This window comes from Ambystoma mexicanum, chromosome 6q (assembly GCF_040938575.1).
Source record: "Ambystoma mexicanum isolate Mex_15411 chromosome 6q, UKY_AmexF1_1, whole genome shotgun sequence".
Lineage (NCBI taxonomy): Eukaryota > Metazoa > Chordata > Amphibia > Caudata > Ambystomatidae > Ambystoma > Ambystoma mexicanum.
In genome coordinates this window covers 227,277,162-227,298,447 of record NC_090937.1, presented here as the reverse complement: position 1 = coordinate 227,298,447, position 21,286 = coordinate 227,277,162, and the positions used below count along the sequence as shown (strand labels likewise).

Genomic DNA, 21,286 nt, shown 5'->3' with positions numbered 1-21,286 from the left:
AGACTCTGGGTCCGCCATGGCTTGCAAACATGCATGGGGGGGGAGGGGTAGTGGTTCATCGGGGAACAGCACCCATTTAGCGCTGAACGCAGCTTTCATGCAGTGATATTGGAGTGCCTTGAGCGGCCCCTCCGACAGTCTTCTAAGGTTACATATTTCCCGTTGGGGAACATGCCTCGCATCTTTATCTCCTTGTTCGGGTCCCATGTTTTCTGAAGCGCTTCATCGAATGTGGGGGAGATATCAGGGAAATTCCATAGTGGGGCTTCCGGGTCATAGGGTGTCTCCATCTGCAATTTCCTGTAGCTCGCAGCCCAGGCATGGACCGTCACTTACTGGGACAAATCGGCATGGGTCTTTGTGGTGTGAACTGAATAGAATAGAACGGAGATCAACTGGGGATGCGGCATACCGTTCTATCCAGATGTGGGGTGCAGTGTCTAATGGGTCGTACCAGTGCTCGACGAATTGAGCCTGCACAACTAGATAGTATAACTCAAAATCCGGTGCTGCAATGCCCCCAGTGTTATATGGTTCAACTATCTTCTCCCATTTCATCCTGTCTTTCCATTCCAAGCAAACATCGTAACCATGGAACAGAGTTTCCCAAAGAAGGCTCTGTCTGGCCATATGGGTATATTGCCGAAGAGATAGAGGAGCTTGGGGAGAACCACCATTTTCAAGATGACTATGCGGCTGTATAGGGAGATGTGGAGTTGGTTCATATCGGAAATTTCGTAGTAAGTGACTGCAAGAATTGCTCCTAGTTATCTGCATATAGCGTCTGCCTATCCCTGGATACCAGTATGCCCAAGTTTCGGATGTGTTGGATCGACCATTTAAGTCCACCGCGTTTGTTGGACATTTCGTGGCTGGAGTCAACGGGAATATTTCGGATTTAGTATTATTAATTCTAATACCCGAGTACTCAGCAAATTCGTGTATATCTGACATAATAGGTGCCAAGTTTGCTTCAAGGTCCCGGACATATAAGAGTGCGTCATCTGCGTACAGTGATATGGATTGCGTTGGGCCTGTCATTCTTATGCCTCCGTTACCATGTTTTTGTCTTATGAATACTGCCATTGGATCAAGCGAATAGTATGGGTGAAAATGGGCAGCCCTGTCTGGTACCCCTGCTCAGCAAGAACATTATAGACCTCGTTTGGTTCGTGAGAACCCTAGCACCAGGTGCTGTGTATAGTAGTTGTACACATTTAATAAAGCAAGGGCCCATTCCAAATGCTTTTAGTACCGCAAACAGATACTCACACGACACAGAATCAAAAGCCTTTTCCGCATCTAGGGAAATCACAGCAGCACTTGCCCCGGGATCTATTTGTGCCATGACCCCAAACAGTCTGCGCAAGTTCAAGCCGGTGGGTCGGAACAAAGACACATTGGTCTGGGTGCACCAGGCTTGGCATGCTAGGTAGCAGCCTAGTAACCAACACCTTTGCAAAGATCTTCGGCATCAAGAGTTGATTAACGATAGGCGTCTGTAAGAGGACATGTCCTGGGGTGGACGCCTGGGTTTTAGCAATACAGTTATTATAGCTTCCCTCATGGATTCCGGCAATTAATTCCATCGCTTCCTCCCACAACTTTAGCAATACTTATAGAGTTCAGCTCCCAGACCATCCAAGCCCGGGGCCTTTCCCAACGACAGGGCCATAATTGCCTCTATTATTTCCTCACAGGTGACTGGTTGCTCAAGAGCCAGTTTGAGTTCTGGGGGCAGCTTTGGAAGTTTTAACCCATTAAGATAGTCATGAATTTGTATAATGGTTTTATTATCCGATTGGAATATAGTTCTGCATAGAATTTTGTGAATTCTTGATTTATTCACTCTTGTATTGTATATTTGTAGAGCGCACCGGGCCGTTAGGCAACTGGGCGCTTTTGAAGTCTTGGGTTACAGTTACATAAATATCTTACATTTACAGTCGAGGTAACGGTTACATCTAGGGTTATATTTACATTAGCAGCTCAAAGCAGCAATAGCAGTAGTATGCAGAGTGTTAACATTGGTATGTACATGTGCATCGCAGGTAAGGTTACGGTTGCATATATATGGTTTACATTTGCAGTTATCGGCAACATATGGGATTAGCAGAGGTATAGAGAGAGGAGAATTAACATAGGTGTGTTAAGCTCAACACAGGTGTCTTGGTGGGTAGAAACTGACTGGACAGGGGTTATGCGTCAGCAGTCGGTGTGTAGCCAGAGTTAACACTGTTTTGAAGGAGTGGAGGGAGGGTGTAGCTCTTAAGGAATCCGGGATAGAGTTCCATAGCTGAGCTGCCAGTACTGGGACGCTTGAGCCACAGTTCTTTTCAGATTGAAGTGGGGATTCTGATACTGTTGGCTTGAGCCTCTGATGGGACGTTCAGATGTATGCTTATTGAATTTCTCTATGGAGGTATGCAGGTGCTTTGTTTTTGAGACAGTTGTGTGTAATGTTCAGAGTTTAAGTTTGATTCTGTCGTTGATGGCCAACCATTACTTTCTCCAGTCCCAGCCGGTTTACTAGTGTGCCCTGGACCAATTCTTCCTGGGTCCAGGGGAAGCTAGCACCTCCTTGGATGGGGTGTTGCACTTGGAGGGCAGTGTCTTGACTTCTTGTCGCCCCCTCCGCAGCAGCTACAGCATCTTCTTCGCCAGTGAAGGTTACACACCACGCAGGAGGCAGCAGGTACGTTACATATGTAAGTTTATTGCAAGTATGTTACTTGGTGCAAAGACACAAGCACATCCCATCCAGCCATCTTCCAGATCTTAACTGACAAACTTGGAACCCCCAGAGCCAGGCCCACATCAACACTCCACGCTGACATAGGTGCATTCCATGCACCTTGCTGTCCATGACGTCACGACCCATAACTCACATTACAACGTAATGCAAGGCTTGGCCACGCACATGCTCATAAACTGTACCGAAGTGTCCAATCATTGTTTGAACATTTAGCCTTGAGAGGGGAAGCCCCCCCCTGGGCTTGTGCAGTCTCACGTGTGAGACACACATCATGTGATCCCTTCACGACAAAGACCCTGTGAAACCAGCCCTACTGTGACAAGTCCATGCAGACCGTGAAGAAACCCAACCCACAACTACATACAAAGCAGAGAAGGTGCAGCAATGAGGCTCAAACCTTGCTATCCAATAAATGAAGGACAAAATCTGTCAGCAAGAAGAAGAAGAAAGAGCCGTGCGGCAGTTGACAACCCTGTGTTTATGTCAATTCAGCCTGCCGCCCCCCAAAACCCTGCTAAAACATTTTGGGAAAAAGCGCGGTAGGTTTGTTAAATTCCAGTATTATTTAATTCAAAAGTATAGGATTAAAGGGATGTCCCAGAACTTTTTAGTTGGGTACACCACATTACTTGTTGGAAAATCACTGTTTTGCACCGCTCCCAACTCCCACTTACAAGGCGTGTTCCTCACAAAGTTTAATAGATGCCCAGATGATCCTTTCCAATCCGTAGGCGCTTACTCAGTCCTGTTTTTTTCTTTGCTTTCTGGGTCCCACATTGCAAAGAGAAACCCATGCTTGGATAAGCACATATTGTAAAGTATCATGGGGAGCAGGTACAAGTGGATCTAGGTCACCTGGCCTAAGCCCCGCCCACCTGGTGCCTTCCTGCTTGCCACTGTTTCCCTACTTAGGGAGCCCTCCAGCTTCTTTTCCTTTGCAGATGGGGAGCAGGTGCAAGTGGATCTAGGTCACCTGGCCTAAGCCCCGCCCACCTGGTGCCTTCCTTCACCATCACGGTCTTGTGGCCAATGCTGGATTTGACTTTTATGGACTTCATTCATTCACGGTGCGTCACTCTTTCTCAACTCTCATGCTGGACTTCCTTTGCATCTTGTACTCATGGTGGCCCTGAATCATGCTGTTCCCATCTTCAACTTGTATCCTGGCTTGCAACATTATGTGTTACTACTGACTTCTGCAATTGTATTCGCTCTCCACTCTTGCTTCTCCACTTTTTTTGACTGCTTACTCTCTTTTCTCTCCTCCTTTCCCTTCTCCCTTTTCCTATCTCCTCCCCTTACTTTCTTCTATGCACTTACTCTATTAGAATTGTCCCTGGACCTAATATGATAGCAACCTCGTCTGTTTCATACACCGTCCCATTACTGTTTGTTTCCTCCCCAACACCCCTCCAGCACTATCTGAACTGTCGTCAGGCCTAGTATGATAGTCGCTTGTTTTGTTCCTCCCCTCCCTTTCTGCACCCCTCTCCCTCACCTTTTGTTTTTCTACGGCTCTACCAGAAATGTCATCAGGCCTAGTACGATAGTCGCCCGTCTGTTTCCATTACCTTCCCACTCTCCCCCTCCCTTGCTTATCTAGGTCTTAGCTCTTGCACTATCTGAAATGTCGTCAGGCCGAGTGCGATAGTTAATTTCACATCCTTACTGTTCATGGCCTGTAAGAATGTGGTTGTATTTGCCCCTTGTTCCCTCCTGTTGCGTAGTGAATACGCCAATGTACGCATGCGCGAGCGGGATCGAGGCTCGCGCATGCGCGGTTTGGAATAAAGACGGTCCTCCGGCAGTTGGCGCCGGGGACCCGAGCAAGCCACACGTCTCCGGCGTGGCTCATTGTATGACTGTGAGCGCACGTGTGAATGCCGGCGGGGCCCATGGCCTGCCCCCGCTAATACAACATTGGCGACGAGGACGGCTCCGGAGCAGTTCTCCGCTCTGACGGCGTCGGAGGGAAAGAACGTTGCTCCGTGTCGGCACGGATCCACACGCACAGCCGGCGGCCATTTTACTTCACACGCAGATTGCAGTGGTTGCGGCCTGTGAGGGTGCTCGTGCGCTAGCTGCATTCCATCAAGCTTTTGGACCATTTTTGGAACTCCCAGAGCCCTAGCTGCCGCAGGGCCTTGGCAACAAGAAAAGAAAAAAGAAGGGAAGGAGAGCAGGAAGAGGACATTGTGTCACAAGTGGTCCCAACCTGACCAGATGACCTCGACACCCACAAGGAACAACAACCTCCTTTGAGTACCATAAAACACCATGGGTGAGGAGGAAGAGCAAGAGGATGCTGTTGCCCCAGTCCCACGCAGGATGCACAGTACTCTGGCTCCTATGCCCGAATTTGATACCACGGGGCCTCCATCCAAATTAAGACCGAAATGGCTCCTATGGGTCAAAAAATTTGAAGTGTTTTTCAGAGCCTCGGGGGAAACAGAGGATGAGGCGAAGATAGCCATCATGGTGTACTCGGCAAGGACGGAAGTTCACAGAATATATGACTCTCTCAACATCCCAGTAGTCACATATGACACAGTGAAACAAGCACTCCGAGACCACTTTCTTCCCATGGCAAACTTAGACTTTGACAGGTTTGTCATGTGCGCCGAAAAACAACTGGAAGAAGAATCGCTGGACCAGTTTTGTGCGCTGCTAAGGCACCTAGCAAGCTCCTGCAGGTGGGTGAACGAAGAATAAATGGTTCGTAACCAGCTGCTGCAAGGGTGCAGTCCTGGGAAACTGAGGAGACAAGTCCTGAGAGAACCTGGGCTGACTCTACAGAAAATTTGAGACACGGGAAGAGCCTACGTACTGGCTGAGGCCAGGGGGGCAAAGATGGATGCAGCCACACACTCTAGAAACGAAGAGGAGGCATTTGCGATCGGACGTTCTGGTCCAGGGAGAGCGAGATGGACACCAAGGGGAGGAGACGGCCCCACAGCACCAAGCAACGCTCCGTCGTGCCCCTACTGCGGGTATGACCTACTGCATGTGGGTGAGTGCCCAGCCAAATCGAGAGTCTGTGGCCAGTGTGGCACACCGGGACACTATGCTAGGGTGTGCAGGGCAACGGCACCAGTAGCAGCCTCGAGAGGACCAGAGAGAATTGGCGGAAGCAACGCTCGGAGAGTGAGGGGTGTATCGGCTGTCGAACAGGGCATGCAAGACCTCAACATCGCGGAAGAGGAAGAAGAAGAGACTTTCTTCATTTCAAGCATTGCCAAGGGCCCTGGAGGAAGTCGACACCAACATGTACAGTACTCATAGGAGAAGTCCCCACTCCAGTTCTCATAGACACTGGGGCGTCAGTCTGTGTGCTAGCAACCGAACACTACAATGCACTCCCAGGGCTGCCAGGATTGACAGAATCCACTGCACGGATATATGCATTTGGAGGATACGCACCCCTTCCCATCCAAGGAGTGTTCGTGGCTCCAGTATCTCATGGACAGAACAAAATAAAGACGAGATTCTTCGTCACCAGCGTAAGCCCACATTCCCTTTTAAGTTGTGCTGCGTTGGAAGCACTGAACATTGTGCACTTCACTTTGGCGGTGTATCATGCTGATCTGGAACGTCTGTTGCAACGCTTTGAGATGATTTTCAACGGCATAGGGAAACTAAAGGCCGATCCCATACGGTTGCACATTGATGGGTCGGTGAGACCGACAGCGCTCAAACATCGCCGCATCCCGTTCCATCTGCGGGCACAGGTGGAAAGAGAGCTACAGTCACTGGTCGACTTAGACATTATTGAAAGAGTGGAAGGACCTACCCCTTGGGTCTCCCCAATTGTGGTGGCCCCAAAGCCCAAACAGCCGGGCGCAGTACGCATCTGTGTGGACATGAGGCTGCCCAATGTAGCAATCAAGAGAGAACGTCACCTCACGCCCACCCTAGATGACATTGTTGGTGAAGTTCAGGGTGCAAAAGTCTTCTCAAAACTGGACTCGAGATCTGGCTACCACCAGTTGGAGCTCCACCCCGAGTCGAGATATATTACCACCTTTACGACTCACGAGGGGCTTTACCTCTACAAAAGGCTCAGCTTCAGGGTCTCGTCCGCAGCAGAGGTCTTCCAAAATGCCATCAGGGGGGCCCCGTCAGGACTCAAGGGGGTAATAAATATGTCAGACGATATCCTGGTCTTTGCACGATCGGAGGCTGAACATCTAAAGCGCCTAGAAAACACCCTCGAGAGACTTTGCAGCCTCGGTCTGAGCCTGCACAAAGAAAAGTGCGTGTTCTTGAAGGACAGGCTGGAATTTTTTGGATTCATATTCCACTCTGGGGACATCTCCCCGGATCCCGAGAAGGTGAAAGATATTCAAGAAGCAGCCCGCCAGCGTCCCCAGCAGAAATTAGAAGCTTCCTGGGGATGGTCAACTATTGTGGACGATTTATTCGTGACCTAGCCTCCTAGCCTCCTAGTCAGAACCCCTGAGGGCACTTACCAGAAACAACGTAGCGTGGACCTGGACGGGAAAAGAACAGAGGGCGTTCACGGCCATCAAGAATGCCCTATCGGGACAAGAGACCATGGCCTATTTCAACCCGGACTGCGAGTCAGAGATTGTGGTCGATGCCAGCCCGGTAGGGCTAGGAGCAGTCCTCATGCAGGCAGACCATCAGGGGACCAGGCGACCCATCGCCTACGCAAGCAAATCTCTCACCGACACAGAGATGAGATATTCACAGATTGAGCGTGAGGCCTTGGCCATATTGTGGGGGTGCAAACACTTCCGGATCTACATTCTAGGGAAGCCAGTTGTCGTCGTGACAGATCACAAGCCTCTCATTTCAATTTTGTCAGGAACCTCGTCCAAACCACCACCTCGCATAGAAAGATGGATGCTTTCGCTCATGGAATATGGGGTCAGGCTGCTCTACCGCCCAGGGACACACAACCCTGCGGACTACTTATCCCGCCATCCGGGTACTGGACGACCCAGGGACTCACAGGAGGTGGCAGACTGTATGGAGGCTATACACCTGGTGGTGGAATCGGCATTGCCTGTTGCCCTAGTGCGCCAGGAGATCGCAGACGAATCCAACACAGAAGCATTCCTGAGGATAAAAGAAGCGGTGGACAGTGGGGAGTGGCGTGAGGTCCTCCTGAACAACTCCTGTGGGAATGTGGGGGCGCAAAAAGACCTGCAAGCGCTCTGGAAGGCGTGCCATGAGCTGTCGGTAGCAGAAGACGGTCTCCTGCTGAGAGGCCACCAGATTGTGATTCCGAGAACACTGGTAGACAAAGTCCTGCAGCTCGCCCACAAAGGCCACCAGGGGATGGCTAAGATGAAAGCACGTCTTAGATTGCATCTTAGATTGAAGGTCTGGTTTCTGGATTTGGAAAGCATGGTCGAAGAATTTGTGAAAGCTTGCATCCCCTGCCAGGCAGAGAGTCCTGCGGAGAGGGGGCCACCCATTCAGGCCATGGAGAGGAGTGACCGCCCATGGGGGTCAGTACCTGACGACTTCGGGTCCACAGGCCGAGGAATACACTTTTTGGTAGTGACAGACCAGTGGTCGTGCTATCCGGAGGTAGAGTTAGTTGAATCCACGACCACACCACACCATCCTAGCCATGGAGAAGATGTTCGCCACACATGGTTTTCCCCTGGAGATATGCTCGGACAACAGAGCACCGTTCAAAGGACAGCAATTTGCTCGCTAGGGGGATAAAACATCGAAAAGTCACTCCCCTCTGGCCAAGAGCGAATGGGGAAGTAGAACGCTTCATGCGAACCCTCAACAAAGTGTTCCGCATATCGCTGAATGGGGGTGGGGGGAAAAGACCTCCGGTGCAACCTGTTTGACTTCCTCCGAGAATACCGCACGACCCCGCACCAATCCACTGGGGTCGCACCTGCGGAGGCCCTTTTCAAACGGGTACCAAGAGGATTGTTACCTGAAGTTGAAGGTCGACGTCCGGGAGAGATCAATAACAACCACATGCGAACGGAGAGGGCCGCTTAGAACGAGAGAGAGACAATACGGCGAGGATTACCAGAGAAAGAGATTGCAGTGGGAGACACCGTGCTGGTGCGGAATAGGAGATCGGAAGGAAAGTTGTCGCTGCCATATGAAACACAACCGCTGGGAGTGACACACGTCAAAGGGTCTATGGTCACCACCGCCAATGCACGAGGGACAGTCACCAGGAATGTCTCGTTCTTCAAGCGCATAGGAGCTGCGAACTCAGAGGAAGCCGTCATGCAAGGCCCAGATCATGACACAGAATTGCCACAGAGAAGCGATGGACCACCTGAGACTCCTGGGACACCAGAGGTGCCCAATGCTGAGGCACGCAGGTACCCGAGCCGGGTGGGGCGCAACCCGCCGCAGAGGTTCCAAGACTTTATTATGGACCCTGCCTCGTAACCGGTGGCACACTGTCAGTTGCAATTTGAATAGAGCACTGTTGATTCTAATGTTTATTGTTCAAGGGAAAAGGGAGGGATGTTCCGTAGTGAATACGCTAATGTACGCATGCGCGAGCAGGATCGAGGCTCGCGCATGCGCGGTTTGGAATAAAGACGGTCCTCTGGCAGTTGGCGCCGGGGACCCGAGCAAGTCACACGTCTCCAGCGTGGCTCATTGTAGGAGTGTGTGAGCGCACGCGTGAATGCCGGTGGGGGCCCCTGGCCCGCCCCCGCTAAGACAACACCTCCCTTGCCTTGAAGCACTTTGAAACACATTGTTTATAGGCGCTATATAAATAAACAATCCTATCATATCATGATGCCAACTATGTAGCACTGTAGCCTCGGTGCCGCTGCAGCGCCGTTTCCTGTGGACATTCACGAAAAGACCATGCTTTAAGGCCTTTGGATTCTGCGACTTGGGAATTCCAAGCAAAAACATGCATGAACGGCCTTCTCAAGCAATGGCCATGGGACACTTGAGAGCTCAGCATTGCCATATAACATTGGCAGGACTCACAGTTTCACCCATTCACCTCCACCACATTGCCTATATCAAAAACTCTCACACTCACCGCTCTGCACCGCCAGGCCTTCAGAAGGGCAACAGCAAGACGACGAGCAGGAGTACCAAGTCAAACAGGAGAAACACCCACATGTCGAACCAAAAGGAGTTTTGGGAGAGTCCGCCTAACCAGTTCCGAGCCTCCTCCCTGCGTGACTCTCGCATCTTCCTATCAGCCTCCATGACCTCCAGCAGAGGCAACCGATGTCTCAGTTTCGCTTCTGTGCACCCACCAAGATCGCTTCCGCAATCAGCAACAGTCACAAGCCGAGCAACGTAGACGAGTGGTAGAAAGAGAAAAGGGATTGAGAGGTGTGCATACGAATAAGGAAAGCAGGAGTGGTCATATTAGATTGACTTATTTACCGTAGCAGCCAAGGAGCAAATATCGAGATATATCAAGGGTGCAATAGATATAGTCGTCCTTTCTTATATCTTATGAAATTTAAAAAAAAATGTATAGTATGAATTATTTCTAATGACATAGCTATTATTCCGCCTGCTCAACAAAATTAAATTAAATACAGTGTCAGGAATGCTGATAAATAAATAAATACATAAATACATTAAAAAAAAGGACAGCTTTCGTTTAAGAGTCAATCTTCTACAAATCAAACGACCAAATTGGAGCATTTTAGTATGGATCACACTTTAAACTGGCACTCGCTGCTAAACGAAGGGATTGAATACATACCACTCTGTTCTTCTATCTATGGCCAGTACGTCTTCTAACCACAGGTTTCCCTTCACTCATTCCAAGCATGAAGGCCACACAGGCGGATGGCAATTTAAGTACGCCAGGCAAGATCTTCTTGGACCAAGGACATGTTTCCTGAGCTGAACATGGCCGCCTTCCAGTTGTCAACACATCCGCATGCGCACTCGTGTGGTTTAGGGGTTGGACCCGATTCATGGTCTCCATGGATACCGGCATGTTTGTACATAGATGAGATCAGATGTAAAAGCCGCAGACCCTCCCCGACTGCACATGAAGTTGTAGCCCGGGCCCATCAAGTACCCGAACTGTATTAATGTTGGTTGCTGAGAGTGGTTGAGAAGAGAACAGGGACCCTCTGCCTCACCCGGCATGGCAGTAAAGGAACAGGGACAGAATCGGCTTTGGTCAGTACCTCGTTGGTGACAAAACATTAAATCTCTGTCGATATATTTGAAAGTATTATGCATACAAAGTAAGTAGAGACAAGCATTGCCAGAGCCAACAGTTTTGGATTTTGTCTAGCCATGGGCTTAGCTTTTGTCCGGCACTGACATAATGGTACGTACTTACTACTTGGTCATTAGGCAGCAGTTTAAAAATCGCCAAAGTAGCGGAGACCAGCAAGTGCCTATCTCATACCCATATACAAGACAAAATTGTTGATGTTGTCAATATTTGTTTTTAATAGAACTTCATGCATGCCAACATTCTGAAGCACATAGGAGCGAGATTTCGTAACAGAAAGCAGGAGGAATTAATTTTCCCAGTGTATTGCATTGGGGTTAAAGTTGTTTTAGGCGAGAGATAGTGAAAAATAGCTTCCCCTTAATCGGGATGGTTGGCAAGTATTATATGTATCAAGTGGCAGAATGCATACTTGGTTAAGACATACACCAGTAGAGTTTTTACAGCCATAAATAAAGCAATTAAACCATTAGCTCTAAGACGACTGCTCAGAATTAACACGTATAGGCCTTTACAACACAAGGTTTAGTGTTACTGCTATGTAAAGCTATCGCAAAGAGATTCCAGGATAATGTGCTTTGGGTGCGCAGGGGCAAGGCAAGTAGTGGTTGGAAATTGTTGGGGGTTGCAAAGCCCCAAATGATACGCGGGACACCAGTGGGAGGAAATCACAACTCTCTTTATTCATAGTACAACTGGAAGTGCCTCCCCGGCAAACTTCCTTCCCCCTCCACGTCAGATCCGCCTGTGACGTTCACATTACGAGTGAGATGCCTTAAAGGGCACTCACCCGTGACAACACCCCCCGGACAAATGTCCTTTCAAGTGACGTTCAATGGAGGCCTCTTAACATAACATAACTTGGCCTTGTGGCAAATACAGTCAACACTCCTCCACTAACCTGGGAGGTCTCCTCACATTCCTCTGGGGTCTGCCTTGCGGCTCTGGGTCGGAGCCACCGCCAGTATCTTCATCGGGGTACACCTGGCATTGGACTTGCGGTCCGAGGGGGACCCACACTTCATCTTGGATATCTCTTTCCTCCGGGTCGCATTCTTCTTGAGGTAGTCTCTCCTCTGTCAATTGCACGACGTGCTTGAACCTTGAGCTGTTGCGGGTTACTTCCTGTTCTCCATTCGTCGCAGTTATCATTGTTCCTTTGATCGCCACTACTTGGAGTAGTTCAGGTATGAACTGCGAATCAGTTTTTTTGTTACGGCCCTTTGTACCCACACTTCATCACCAATTTGGAATTCCTTGGAACGTGCTCCTCTTCTCCTATCGGTCTGTTCACGAGCTTTCTCCTTCACCGCTTCATCTCTTCTGATGATTTCATGGTCTACTCTGGGCTTCCTTGCTGGGTTGTTGATGACCCTGGTTCTCACTTGATATTTCATCATGAGCTCTGCTGGGGTTCTGTTGGTGGCTTCATGAGGCGTGTTGCGATAGTCACGCAACATTCTATATAGCGCTTGATGGGGGTCGGTTCCTTCCAGGCGTGCTCTTTGCATGGTCTTCTTTTTTTTTTTTTAACATATTTTTATTGATGGTCTTGACAGTTACATTGGCACACAGTGAACATGGCTTACAATTGCATATACAGTTATACCTTCGTTAAATAATTAACAGTTGTCATTCAAGTGGGTGTATCAGTGTCTGAAAGCATATCACCAAGGTATGCCCTGAATGGGCCCCAAATGTCCTTTGGCCTACTCATGCTCGGTTGGGTCATTACATACTGCTCCTCACATTCGTTTATGTAGGTTAATTCACGCAGGAAAGTGTCCATGATGGGGGCAGTCGGGCTCTTCCATGCTTTCAATATACATCTCTTAGCAATAACACATGACACATTGAACAGCCTTCTGAGTTTTTCAGAGCATTTGCCAATATCACCAAACAGATATTTTTGTGGGGTCAAATGTGGGGGGATCTGTGTGATTTCCGTCAGCATACCTGCAACCCCCTCCCAGAACCGTGCAACGGCCGGGCACTCCCAGTACATATGATAGGGCCCCTCTGCCGGGGTCCCGCATTTGGGGCTCTTGCCTGGGTCATTAGGCACAAATGTAGCTATCCTGGCAGGGGTGTAGTGCAGTCTATTCAGGATTTTGAACTGTATTTGACGCAGCCCCGCATTAAGGGACACCCTTTTCGTGAGCGCGCAGTATCTTTCCCATTTGTCTTCTGATATTGACATTTTCATGTCTGCTTCCCATTTCTCCTCCACCTGGCTTACCATATCGGAGTGTGCCTGTATTATCTTGTAAAGTCTGGAGATTCCCAGCCCACCCTGTGTTGTGACCAGCTGTACGCATGAGTGGGTAGGGGGTTCCTCGGGAAATGAAGGCCAGCGTGTTTGGTATGCGGACCTCATTCGGTAATATTGCAGTGTCTTGAGCTGCCCACCTCCCATACCCCTCGTAAACACCTCGAGGGTCACAAAGTTCCCCTCTATGTACATGTCTCCTACTTTCATCTCTGTGTCGGGGTCCCAATTTTCTTGTATGCCAGTATCAAATGTGGGGAGGGAGGTCGGGGTACTTCCAGAGGGGGATATCGGGGTTGTATGGGATCTCTATTTTCAGCTTTCTATATATAGCTCTCCAGGCTTTTACCGTGCAGCTCACAGGGTCGAATTCGCAAGAGTCCTTATGTTTAGTGTTGAAAATCACCGACCTGATGTTGGTGGGCACAGTGGTGTATTCTTCTATTTGCGTATGCGGGGAGTTGTCAAATTCACCGTACCAGTACTTTGCGAATTGTGCCTGTGCCACCGTATAATTGAGCTCAAAGTCTGGTGCAGCTATCCCCTCCTTTTAGTATGGTTCTGTCATTCTCTCCCAGCTGATTCTTGCCGTCTTCCCGTTCCAAAGAAAAGACACCACCATGGATCGTATCCTAGAGAAGAACTCCCTCCCCGGCCATATGGGGATATTTACAAATAGGTATAGCAGCTTGGGAAGTACTATCATTTTAAGCATGGCGATTCGGCCGTGTAATGAGATGGGGAGTCGCCTCCAAATCTGTAGTTTAGTATTAAGCGTTTGTAGAGCCTGGTCGTGATTCTCAGTGTATAAGGTTTGTTTAGTGCTAGAGACTAGAACCCCAAGGTATCTGATGTGGTGTGCGGACCATTTGAGGCCACACATTTGAGCTGGGCATTTTGTGGAGGGGGTGAGCGGGACCACTTCTGATTTGGCGCTATTTACCGTATGCCCCGAGTATTCTGCAAATTCGTTGATATCTGTCATAATGGCAACAATGTTTATATCGGGTTCGCGGACATATAGTAGCGTGTCATCCGTGTACAATGATATTATTTGGGTGGCTCCTTTCAGAGTTTTGCCCCTGTTGCCGTGCCTCAGCCGTATCGCCGCCGCCATGGGTTCAATTGTCAGGGCAAAAAGGATAGGGGAGAAGGGGCATTCCTGCCTGGTGCCCCTGCCCAGCTTAAACAATTTAGACATAGTTCTATTTGTGTGTACTTTCGCGCATGGAGTTGTATAAAGCAGTTTGACATATTGAATGAAATATGGGCCCACCCCGAATGCCTCCAATACCAGAAAAAGATACTCCCAGGAGACCGAGTCAAACGCTTTCTCGGCGTCCAGGGATATCGCCACTGCTTGTTTGTTCGGGTTGATCTGTGACATTATGCCGAATAGCCTGCGCAAGTTTAAGGCAGTAGACCTTTGGGGAATAAACCCGCTTTGATCCGTATGTACTAATATTGGCGTTACAGGTAGCATACAGTTCGCCAGCACTTTCGCAAAAATCTTTGCATCCACATTTATCAGGGACAAGGGTCTATAGGAGGACATATCTTGTGCCGGGCGTCGGGGTTTAGGCAGCACCGTGATTATGGCCTCACCCATAGACTGTGGCAGGGTTTGTTCACCCAGAGCCTCCCCCCACACCTCCAACAATACGGGAACCAGTTCTTCCCGGAATTCCTTATAAAATTCCACTCCCAGGCCGTCTGAACCCGGCACCTTGCCTGACGCGAGCCCCTTAATCGCCTCGGTGAGCTCCTCTGCCATGACAGGTTGCTCCAACATTAGCCTATTTTCTTCTGTGAGTTTAGGGAGGTCCACTGTATCAAGATAAGTTTTGATCTCGTCAGGGGATTTCCTATCTTTATTCGCGTACAGTGTTTGGTAAAACTCTGTGAATTCATCGTTTATTCCCTGTTCGCTCGTTATTGTCACGTTGTGTGCCGTGTGGATTGATGCAATCAGGGACACATGTTTTTCCTGCCTAACCATGTTGGCAAGCATTTTCCCTGCTTTATTTCCCTCCCCGTATCTGCGAGCCCTGGAAGGGGCTGCCATGTAATGTACTTCCCGCACCGCCAATCTGTCAAATTCCCTGAGAGATTTATGTATTTCAGCCAGGGTGTCTCCACCGTTTGTCCGGCCGTTTACCTCCTCTAGTACGTTCAGTTCCCTCTCCACCCTCTCCAGGTCATGGCGTACTTCCCTTAAAAGCCCCAAGGTCTTAGATATCAGGGCCCCCCTCGCCCACACCTTGAACGTTTCCCATATTGATGAGATGCGTTCAACAGACCCAATGTTATCTGCAAAGAAATTGGCAATTTCCGTGTGTAAGCTTTCCGCCACGTTTGGGTCTTTTAGTATACCACTGGGCATCCTCCATCTCCTAGCCGGCCTTGGGGCGTCTCTAAGAGTAATTTCCAATACCACCGGGGAATGATCAGACATCGTGCGGGGGAGTATTTCACAACTCTGTAGGGCGTGTGTTGTACTAGCGGGGAGGAACCAGTAGTCTATTCGCGACTCGCTATCATGTACAGAGGAATAGAACGTGTAACGCCTGGTAGTTGGGTGAAGCACCCTCCAGGCATCCAACATGGACAGCTGCTGGATGATTCGCCTGAATGCCATCGCCGTCCTGGACGGCGACCTGAGTGCCGTGGCAGACCTGTCCAGAGTCTGGTCAAGCACCACATTGAAGTCTCCTCCCCATAGTATGTTTGCTGCTTCATGTTTAAGAAGGATCTCAAGCATATGTAGATAGAAGTCTGGGTCTTCTATGTTGGGGCCATAGGTGTTTACCAGGGTCATGTGTTCCCCCGCAATTTCCCCCCAAACCAGCACATATCTGCCCATTGGGTCCACAAGATGACCTTTGTCAATGAATCCTAAAGATTTGTGTATAAGGATGCTTACCCCTCTGGACTGCGAGGAGTAATTTGTGTAGTAACGCTGCCTACCCCACCTCGCCAGTATCTTCTCATTCACCAATCCCTGCGCATGCGTTTCCTGCAGCATCAAAATGTGGGGCCCGTGTCTGGTGTCATAATTACCAACCTTCCTGGCCTTCATTGGATTATTTAGGCCTCGAACATTCCATGTCATTAGCTTAACCTTCAACACATCACCCATTTCCTACGTGTATACATTGCATTGCATTTTGACAACCATAGCTGCGTGTATAGCCAGAATTGAGGTGGAACCAGCATCTGTGAGACCTTTTTCCAAAAAACCAACAACCTTCAACTGTACAAACTTTCCTCCCAGACTTAAACTCGTCCGGGTAGTGATCCCAACAAGGAAACTTCACCATTCGCCCTTTCCCACCCCCCTCCCACATCATCTGCCCCAACTTGATGATGGACCCAAATAACTTATTGGAACGTTCCTGAGGGTGCTTCGTCGCAAGCCTATGACCAGCCGTCTGGCCGCCCATGCGGGAGACTCTACGGCCCGTTGACATCGGATCTTGGTACAGGCTAGTTGCACCGACTGTAAAGAAAAGGAGCATGTCCCCGCTGTAGGGGAGGTACGATTCAGCCTTCTACCGGAACGCCTCTGCCTTCACCCGGGCCGGGTCTTGCATTTGGGTCTCTTATGCGATCTCTGGCGGGCAGTGGTATAGAGGCCTCGACGTATGCCATTGCCTCTGCTGGGTTCTCAAAAAAATGGGCCCTGCCCCCGTGTTGGATTCTCATTTTTGCAGGGAATATTAGGGCATATGGTGTGTTACGGAGTCGTAACTGCTTCTTGACCATCTCGTAGGATCTACGTTGTGCTTGTATGTTCGCAGAAAAATCCGGGTATATATGTATCCTGCTATCTTCATAGTGCAGTGGCCCTTTTTCTCTTGCCAGCCGGAGGATCGTATCTCTATCCCTATAATTCAGGAGTCGTGCAATGATGGTTCGGAGCGCCCGGCTTGGGAGTTGGTGCAAGGGTGCGGTGGGCTCTTTCAACGAGGAAGTGGTTTGACAGGGAGTCTTCCCCCAATACAGATTTCAGTAGTTCTTCCACCCTCCTCTCCATGGAGCCTTTGCCAGACGACTCCACCACCCCAACAATACGGATATTATTCCTGTGGGATCTGGATTCGAGATCCTCGCACTTGTTCTGAGTCTTACGGAGCTCCGTCTGAAGCTGGCCCATATCGCGTCCATGTTGTGCAAGCACATTTTCATTTACCCCTATCCTGTTTTCTGCTTCCGAGATACGCGCGCTTTCCTTTTCCACTCGCGCTTTCAAAGAGCCAATCGTTGCCACAATATCATCTAGTTTCACGTTGACAGCCAGGAACCCGTTTTGCACGATTGTTGCCAGGCGATCCAGGGGATCTGTGTCTCGGTTTTCAAGTGTTTGTGTTGCCCCTTCAGATGTCACCTGTGGCTGGGAGTTGGTATAAGAATCCATTGGACCAGTCTTTCTTCCCCCTGCCCCTTTCTTCTCTGTGCGTCCCATTAGGCGGCGTTGTCGTTTTTGGGATGGACTGTGTTCTCCCACGTATGTATGCTTATTGGTGTCTAATGTCGGATTGCAGCCGTTGCGCTGTATGTTGGCAGCACAGTCCACGTCCCGCAACCAGGCCCGGGGTGCACCGCAGTGTAGGCGCGGGGGTAGTTACTGTTCACTCCAGGCACACACTCTCGCCCCAAAGGGTGTTTCGTTGTACCACTGCGGTCCTCGCGCGACCCCAGGTGCAGTCTGGGGGTATGCCGACAGTGTAAGCCACCTACAATCCCCCTCGATGCCAAGAGGTCGCAGCGTCCGGTCAGGTGCCTCGTCTTCTCTCCCTCTTTCCAGGGGGTCCAGGAGCGCTGTTATTCCACAGCCACCAGCCCGTCCTCGCGCGACCCCAGGTGCAGTCTGGGGGTATGCCGACAGTGTAAGCCACCTACAATCCCCCTCGATGCCAAGAGGTCGCAGCGTCCGGTCAGGTGCCTCGTCTTCTCTCCCTCTTTCCAGGGGGTCCAGGAGCGCTGTTATTCCACAGCCACCAGCCCGTCCGCCGTATCCCTCAACCGGATTCTAGCACAGAGTCACCCACTCCCACACGCTCGTCCCGCACAGGAGGGGTCAGCGGGTATGAGGGAAGGTGTTTCGGCGGCTTTTCCAGGCCTTGTCGTCCGAGGCGTAGCACAACGAGCACAGGGGCCCTCCACACCTACGCGGGCTCATTCTTCCACTTTACGGCACATCATGTATCCCACTGAGGCCCCGGCGGCAAGCAATATTTGTACCTGAGAGACACGGGGGGGCCGGGACGCCGCCCAGAAGCGATCCTGGTGCCAGGCCGCTCTTCCTCTCGCAGCACCCCCCACTCCTTCGCCGGCCCCTCCGTATCTGGGCTTCACTCACAGTTCTGCAGCGTTCGCCCCCACACGCCCATCACAGGTGCATCGCGTATAGCAGCACTGGCCCCCGGCGCCCCCCCGAGTGGCTCACTTACTTCACCAGCCACATCCCAGCTGGACTCAGCCGCGGGGGGGGACCAGGATCCAAAGGAGCGCACGTTGCCGCGGGGGGGACCAGGATCCAAAGGAGCGCACGTTGCCGTCGCGGCGTGTCCTCGAAGGATTTTCTTCCGGCCCGGTGCCCGGTGTGGGAAGGTCTGGACGCCTGTCTTCGCACAGGCGGGGAGTAGAATAAACGGAGCGTCGCGGATGTGTTGGCAGGCTGCCCCTTCCCCACCTGGCCGGCCCGCCGCTGCACGCCATGGAGTCAAGTGGAAATCGCCTGGAGCCCGCAGGCGGCCGCGCCGCAGCTCTTCAGACGCTGCAGCTGTAGCTTCGGATCTTTCCGCCGTCCCAGGGTCCGCGCACTCCGCCTTCACAGGATGCCTTCCGCGAACCTTCCCACGGAGAGTTCTGCAATTTTACGCCGGTCAACCCAACTCTGGAAGGATTTATATTTTAAAGGATTTCAGTCGAGCCGGAGCTCTTCACCTAGGCGGCCATCTTAGCTGATCGCAACAGCGCCCCCCCCTTTGCATGGTCTTCTTGATAGACGCCATGAACCTTTCCGCCATTCCGTTTGCTTGCGGCCATCTTGGTGTTACTCTTTGGTGACGGAATCCCATGTGCTTTGCGAACACCCCGAATTCATGACCACTGAATGGTGCACCGTTGTCTGATTTAAGTGTCTCTGGTATTCCCCACTCACTGAAGACTTCATCGAATGTTGCTGCGACATGGGCAAATGCTGTTGACTTGACGCGTTTTACAATGGGGAAGCGTGAATGTTCATCGATGAATAGCAGTAAGTAGTCTCCTTCCTCTCGTGGCCCATAAAAGTCGACCGCCACTCTTTCCCACGGATGTTCAGGAATTGAGGTTATTCTGAGTGGTACCGGCGGTTCAGGTTTTGCTGTGCACTGGCATGCTGTGCAGTTCTTTACCCATCGGTCGACCATATCATCCATGAAGGGGAACCACACATTGCATCTTAGCAGGCGTTTTGTGTTCTCTGCTCCTCGATGTCCTTCATGCGCCGTCTTCATGACTTCTGCGCGCAGTGCGGTAGGAATGACTATCTTACATCCTCGTAGTAAGATGGACTTGTTCTGGACTGCTAGCTCCGTGTGTATTCTCGCCAAACGCTCCATCTCATCCCGACATGCTCCTGGGTGACTCTGGACTGCTCTGCGAAAATCTTTCCATTTGTTATTTTCCGTCAAGCTGATCGCTAGCGCCATCGACGGATCGGCAGCGGACGCGGCAGCAACGGTTTCAATGGATATGGTGGGCGGTAGTGCGTTGGCAGTGAAGTAACTTATGTATTCCGCATCGCCCTGTCTTGGAGTGTGGTTGCCTGCTGGGTGTCTGGAGAGATAATCTGCCGGGTTGTGCTCACCCCCCGGTTGATGGATGATGTTGAAGTCATATTCTTGTAGGCGGATGCCCCATCTTTCAATCCTGGGGGGCATTTTCGTGCGAGGAATTCCAAACAGCGATAACAAGGCTTGATGATCCGTAATTAGTGTAAACTTTTTGCCAATGAAGAAATTATGGAAATGTTTGCACGCCCAGACGGCTGCCAGACTTTCTTTTTCCGCCTGAGAATATGCCGATTCCGGCAGAGCTAGAGCTACGCTGGCGTATGCCACAATGTGCCTCGGGTGAGTGTCTTGGCCACTGGTCTGCGCCAGAATTGCACCTAGGCCTACCGGACTTGCATCTACCACTATCTCGGGTATGCCATTCCTGGTCAAAGTATGCCAGCTTTCTTGCCTCCGTCAGAGTGTGTTTGATGGTATCGAATGCCGCCTGACACTCCTCAGACCATATGAATGGAGCATCCTTTTGGGGCAAACGCCTGAGGGGTTCAGTGATGGAAGCAAAATGCTGGATGTACCGAGCACAGTATCCCGCCATCCCTAGAAATGACCTGACATCGGCGATCTGGGAAGGCTTGTCAAGGTGGAAAATGGTGGATATTTTGTCCGGGTCCGGCGTCATGCCATCCGCTGAGAATATATGGCCAAAGAACTTGAGCTTCGTTTTGCTGAAACAACACTTGTCAATATTGAGGGTCAGTCCCGCATCCTGTACTGCTCGGCATGCTGCACGGAGTGCTTCGTTGTGTTCACTGCGAGACTTCCCAAAAACCAAAATGTCGTCGCTGTAATTAAGAGTTCCTTTGATGGGACGTATGACTTGTCGAATTGTTTCATGAAAAATTTCGGCCGCCGAAGAGATACCGAAATTTAGCCTCTTGTAGCAGAATAATCCGTCATGCGATGCAAATGTGGTAATTGGCCGTGACTCGGGGTGAAGTACCAACTGATGGTACCCTTGATTTAAGTCCAATTTGGAGAAAAGGACAGCTTTGTTTAGTTGGACTATCATGTCCTCAATCTTGGGTCCAGGGTGTCGCTCCCGTTGTATGGCGGTGTTGGCCACTCGCATGTCTACACATAATCTCAGGCGGCCCCCTTCTTTTGGGACAACTACAAGAGGGGATACCCACAGCGTCGGTCCTGTGGCAGGCTCAATAATGTCATCTCGGAATAACTGGTTTAGTTCTTTAGACACTGCCTCCTGTAGGTGAAATCCTACCCTACGTGGGTGT

General features: G+C 50.5%; 1 protein-coding gene and 1 long non-coding RNA gene across 2 annotated transcripts in view; one reads left to right on the top strand and one right to left on the bottom strand.

Annotated features, from left to right (window-relative positions):
- The window catches only part of LOC138515919 (uncharacterized), a 105,840-nt gene extending 95,743 nt beyond the window's left edge, over window positions 1–10,097 (bottom strand). Inside the window, exon 1 of the long non-coding RNA XR_011282182.1 lies at window positions 9,771–10,097. This is a non-coding gene — a long non-coding RNA (uncharacterized lncRNA). The remainder of the gene's footprint in view (window positions 1–9,770) is intronic.
- Window positions 10,098–10,667: 570 nt separating this feature from the next.
- The window catches only part of LOC138515918 (protein FAM47E-like), a 500,413-nt gene continuing 489,794 nt past the window's right edge, over window positions 10,668–21,286 (top strand). The window contains exon 1 of the mRNA XM_069630684.1: window positions 10,668–10,882. Coding sequence (XP_069486785.1) covers window positions 10,848–10,882 — 35 coding nt within the window. The 5' untranslated portion in view covers window positions 10,668–10,847. The remainder of the gene's footprint in view (window positions 10,883–21,286) is intronic.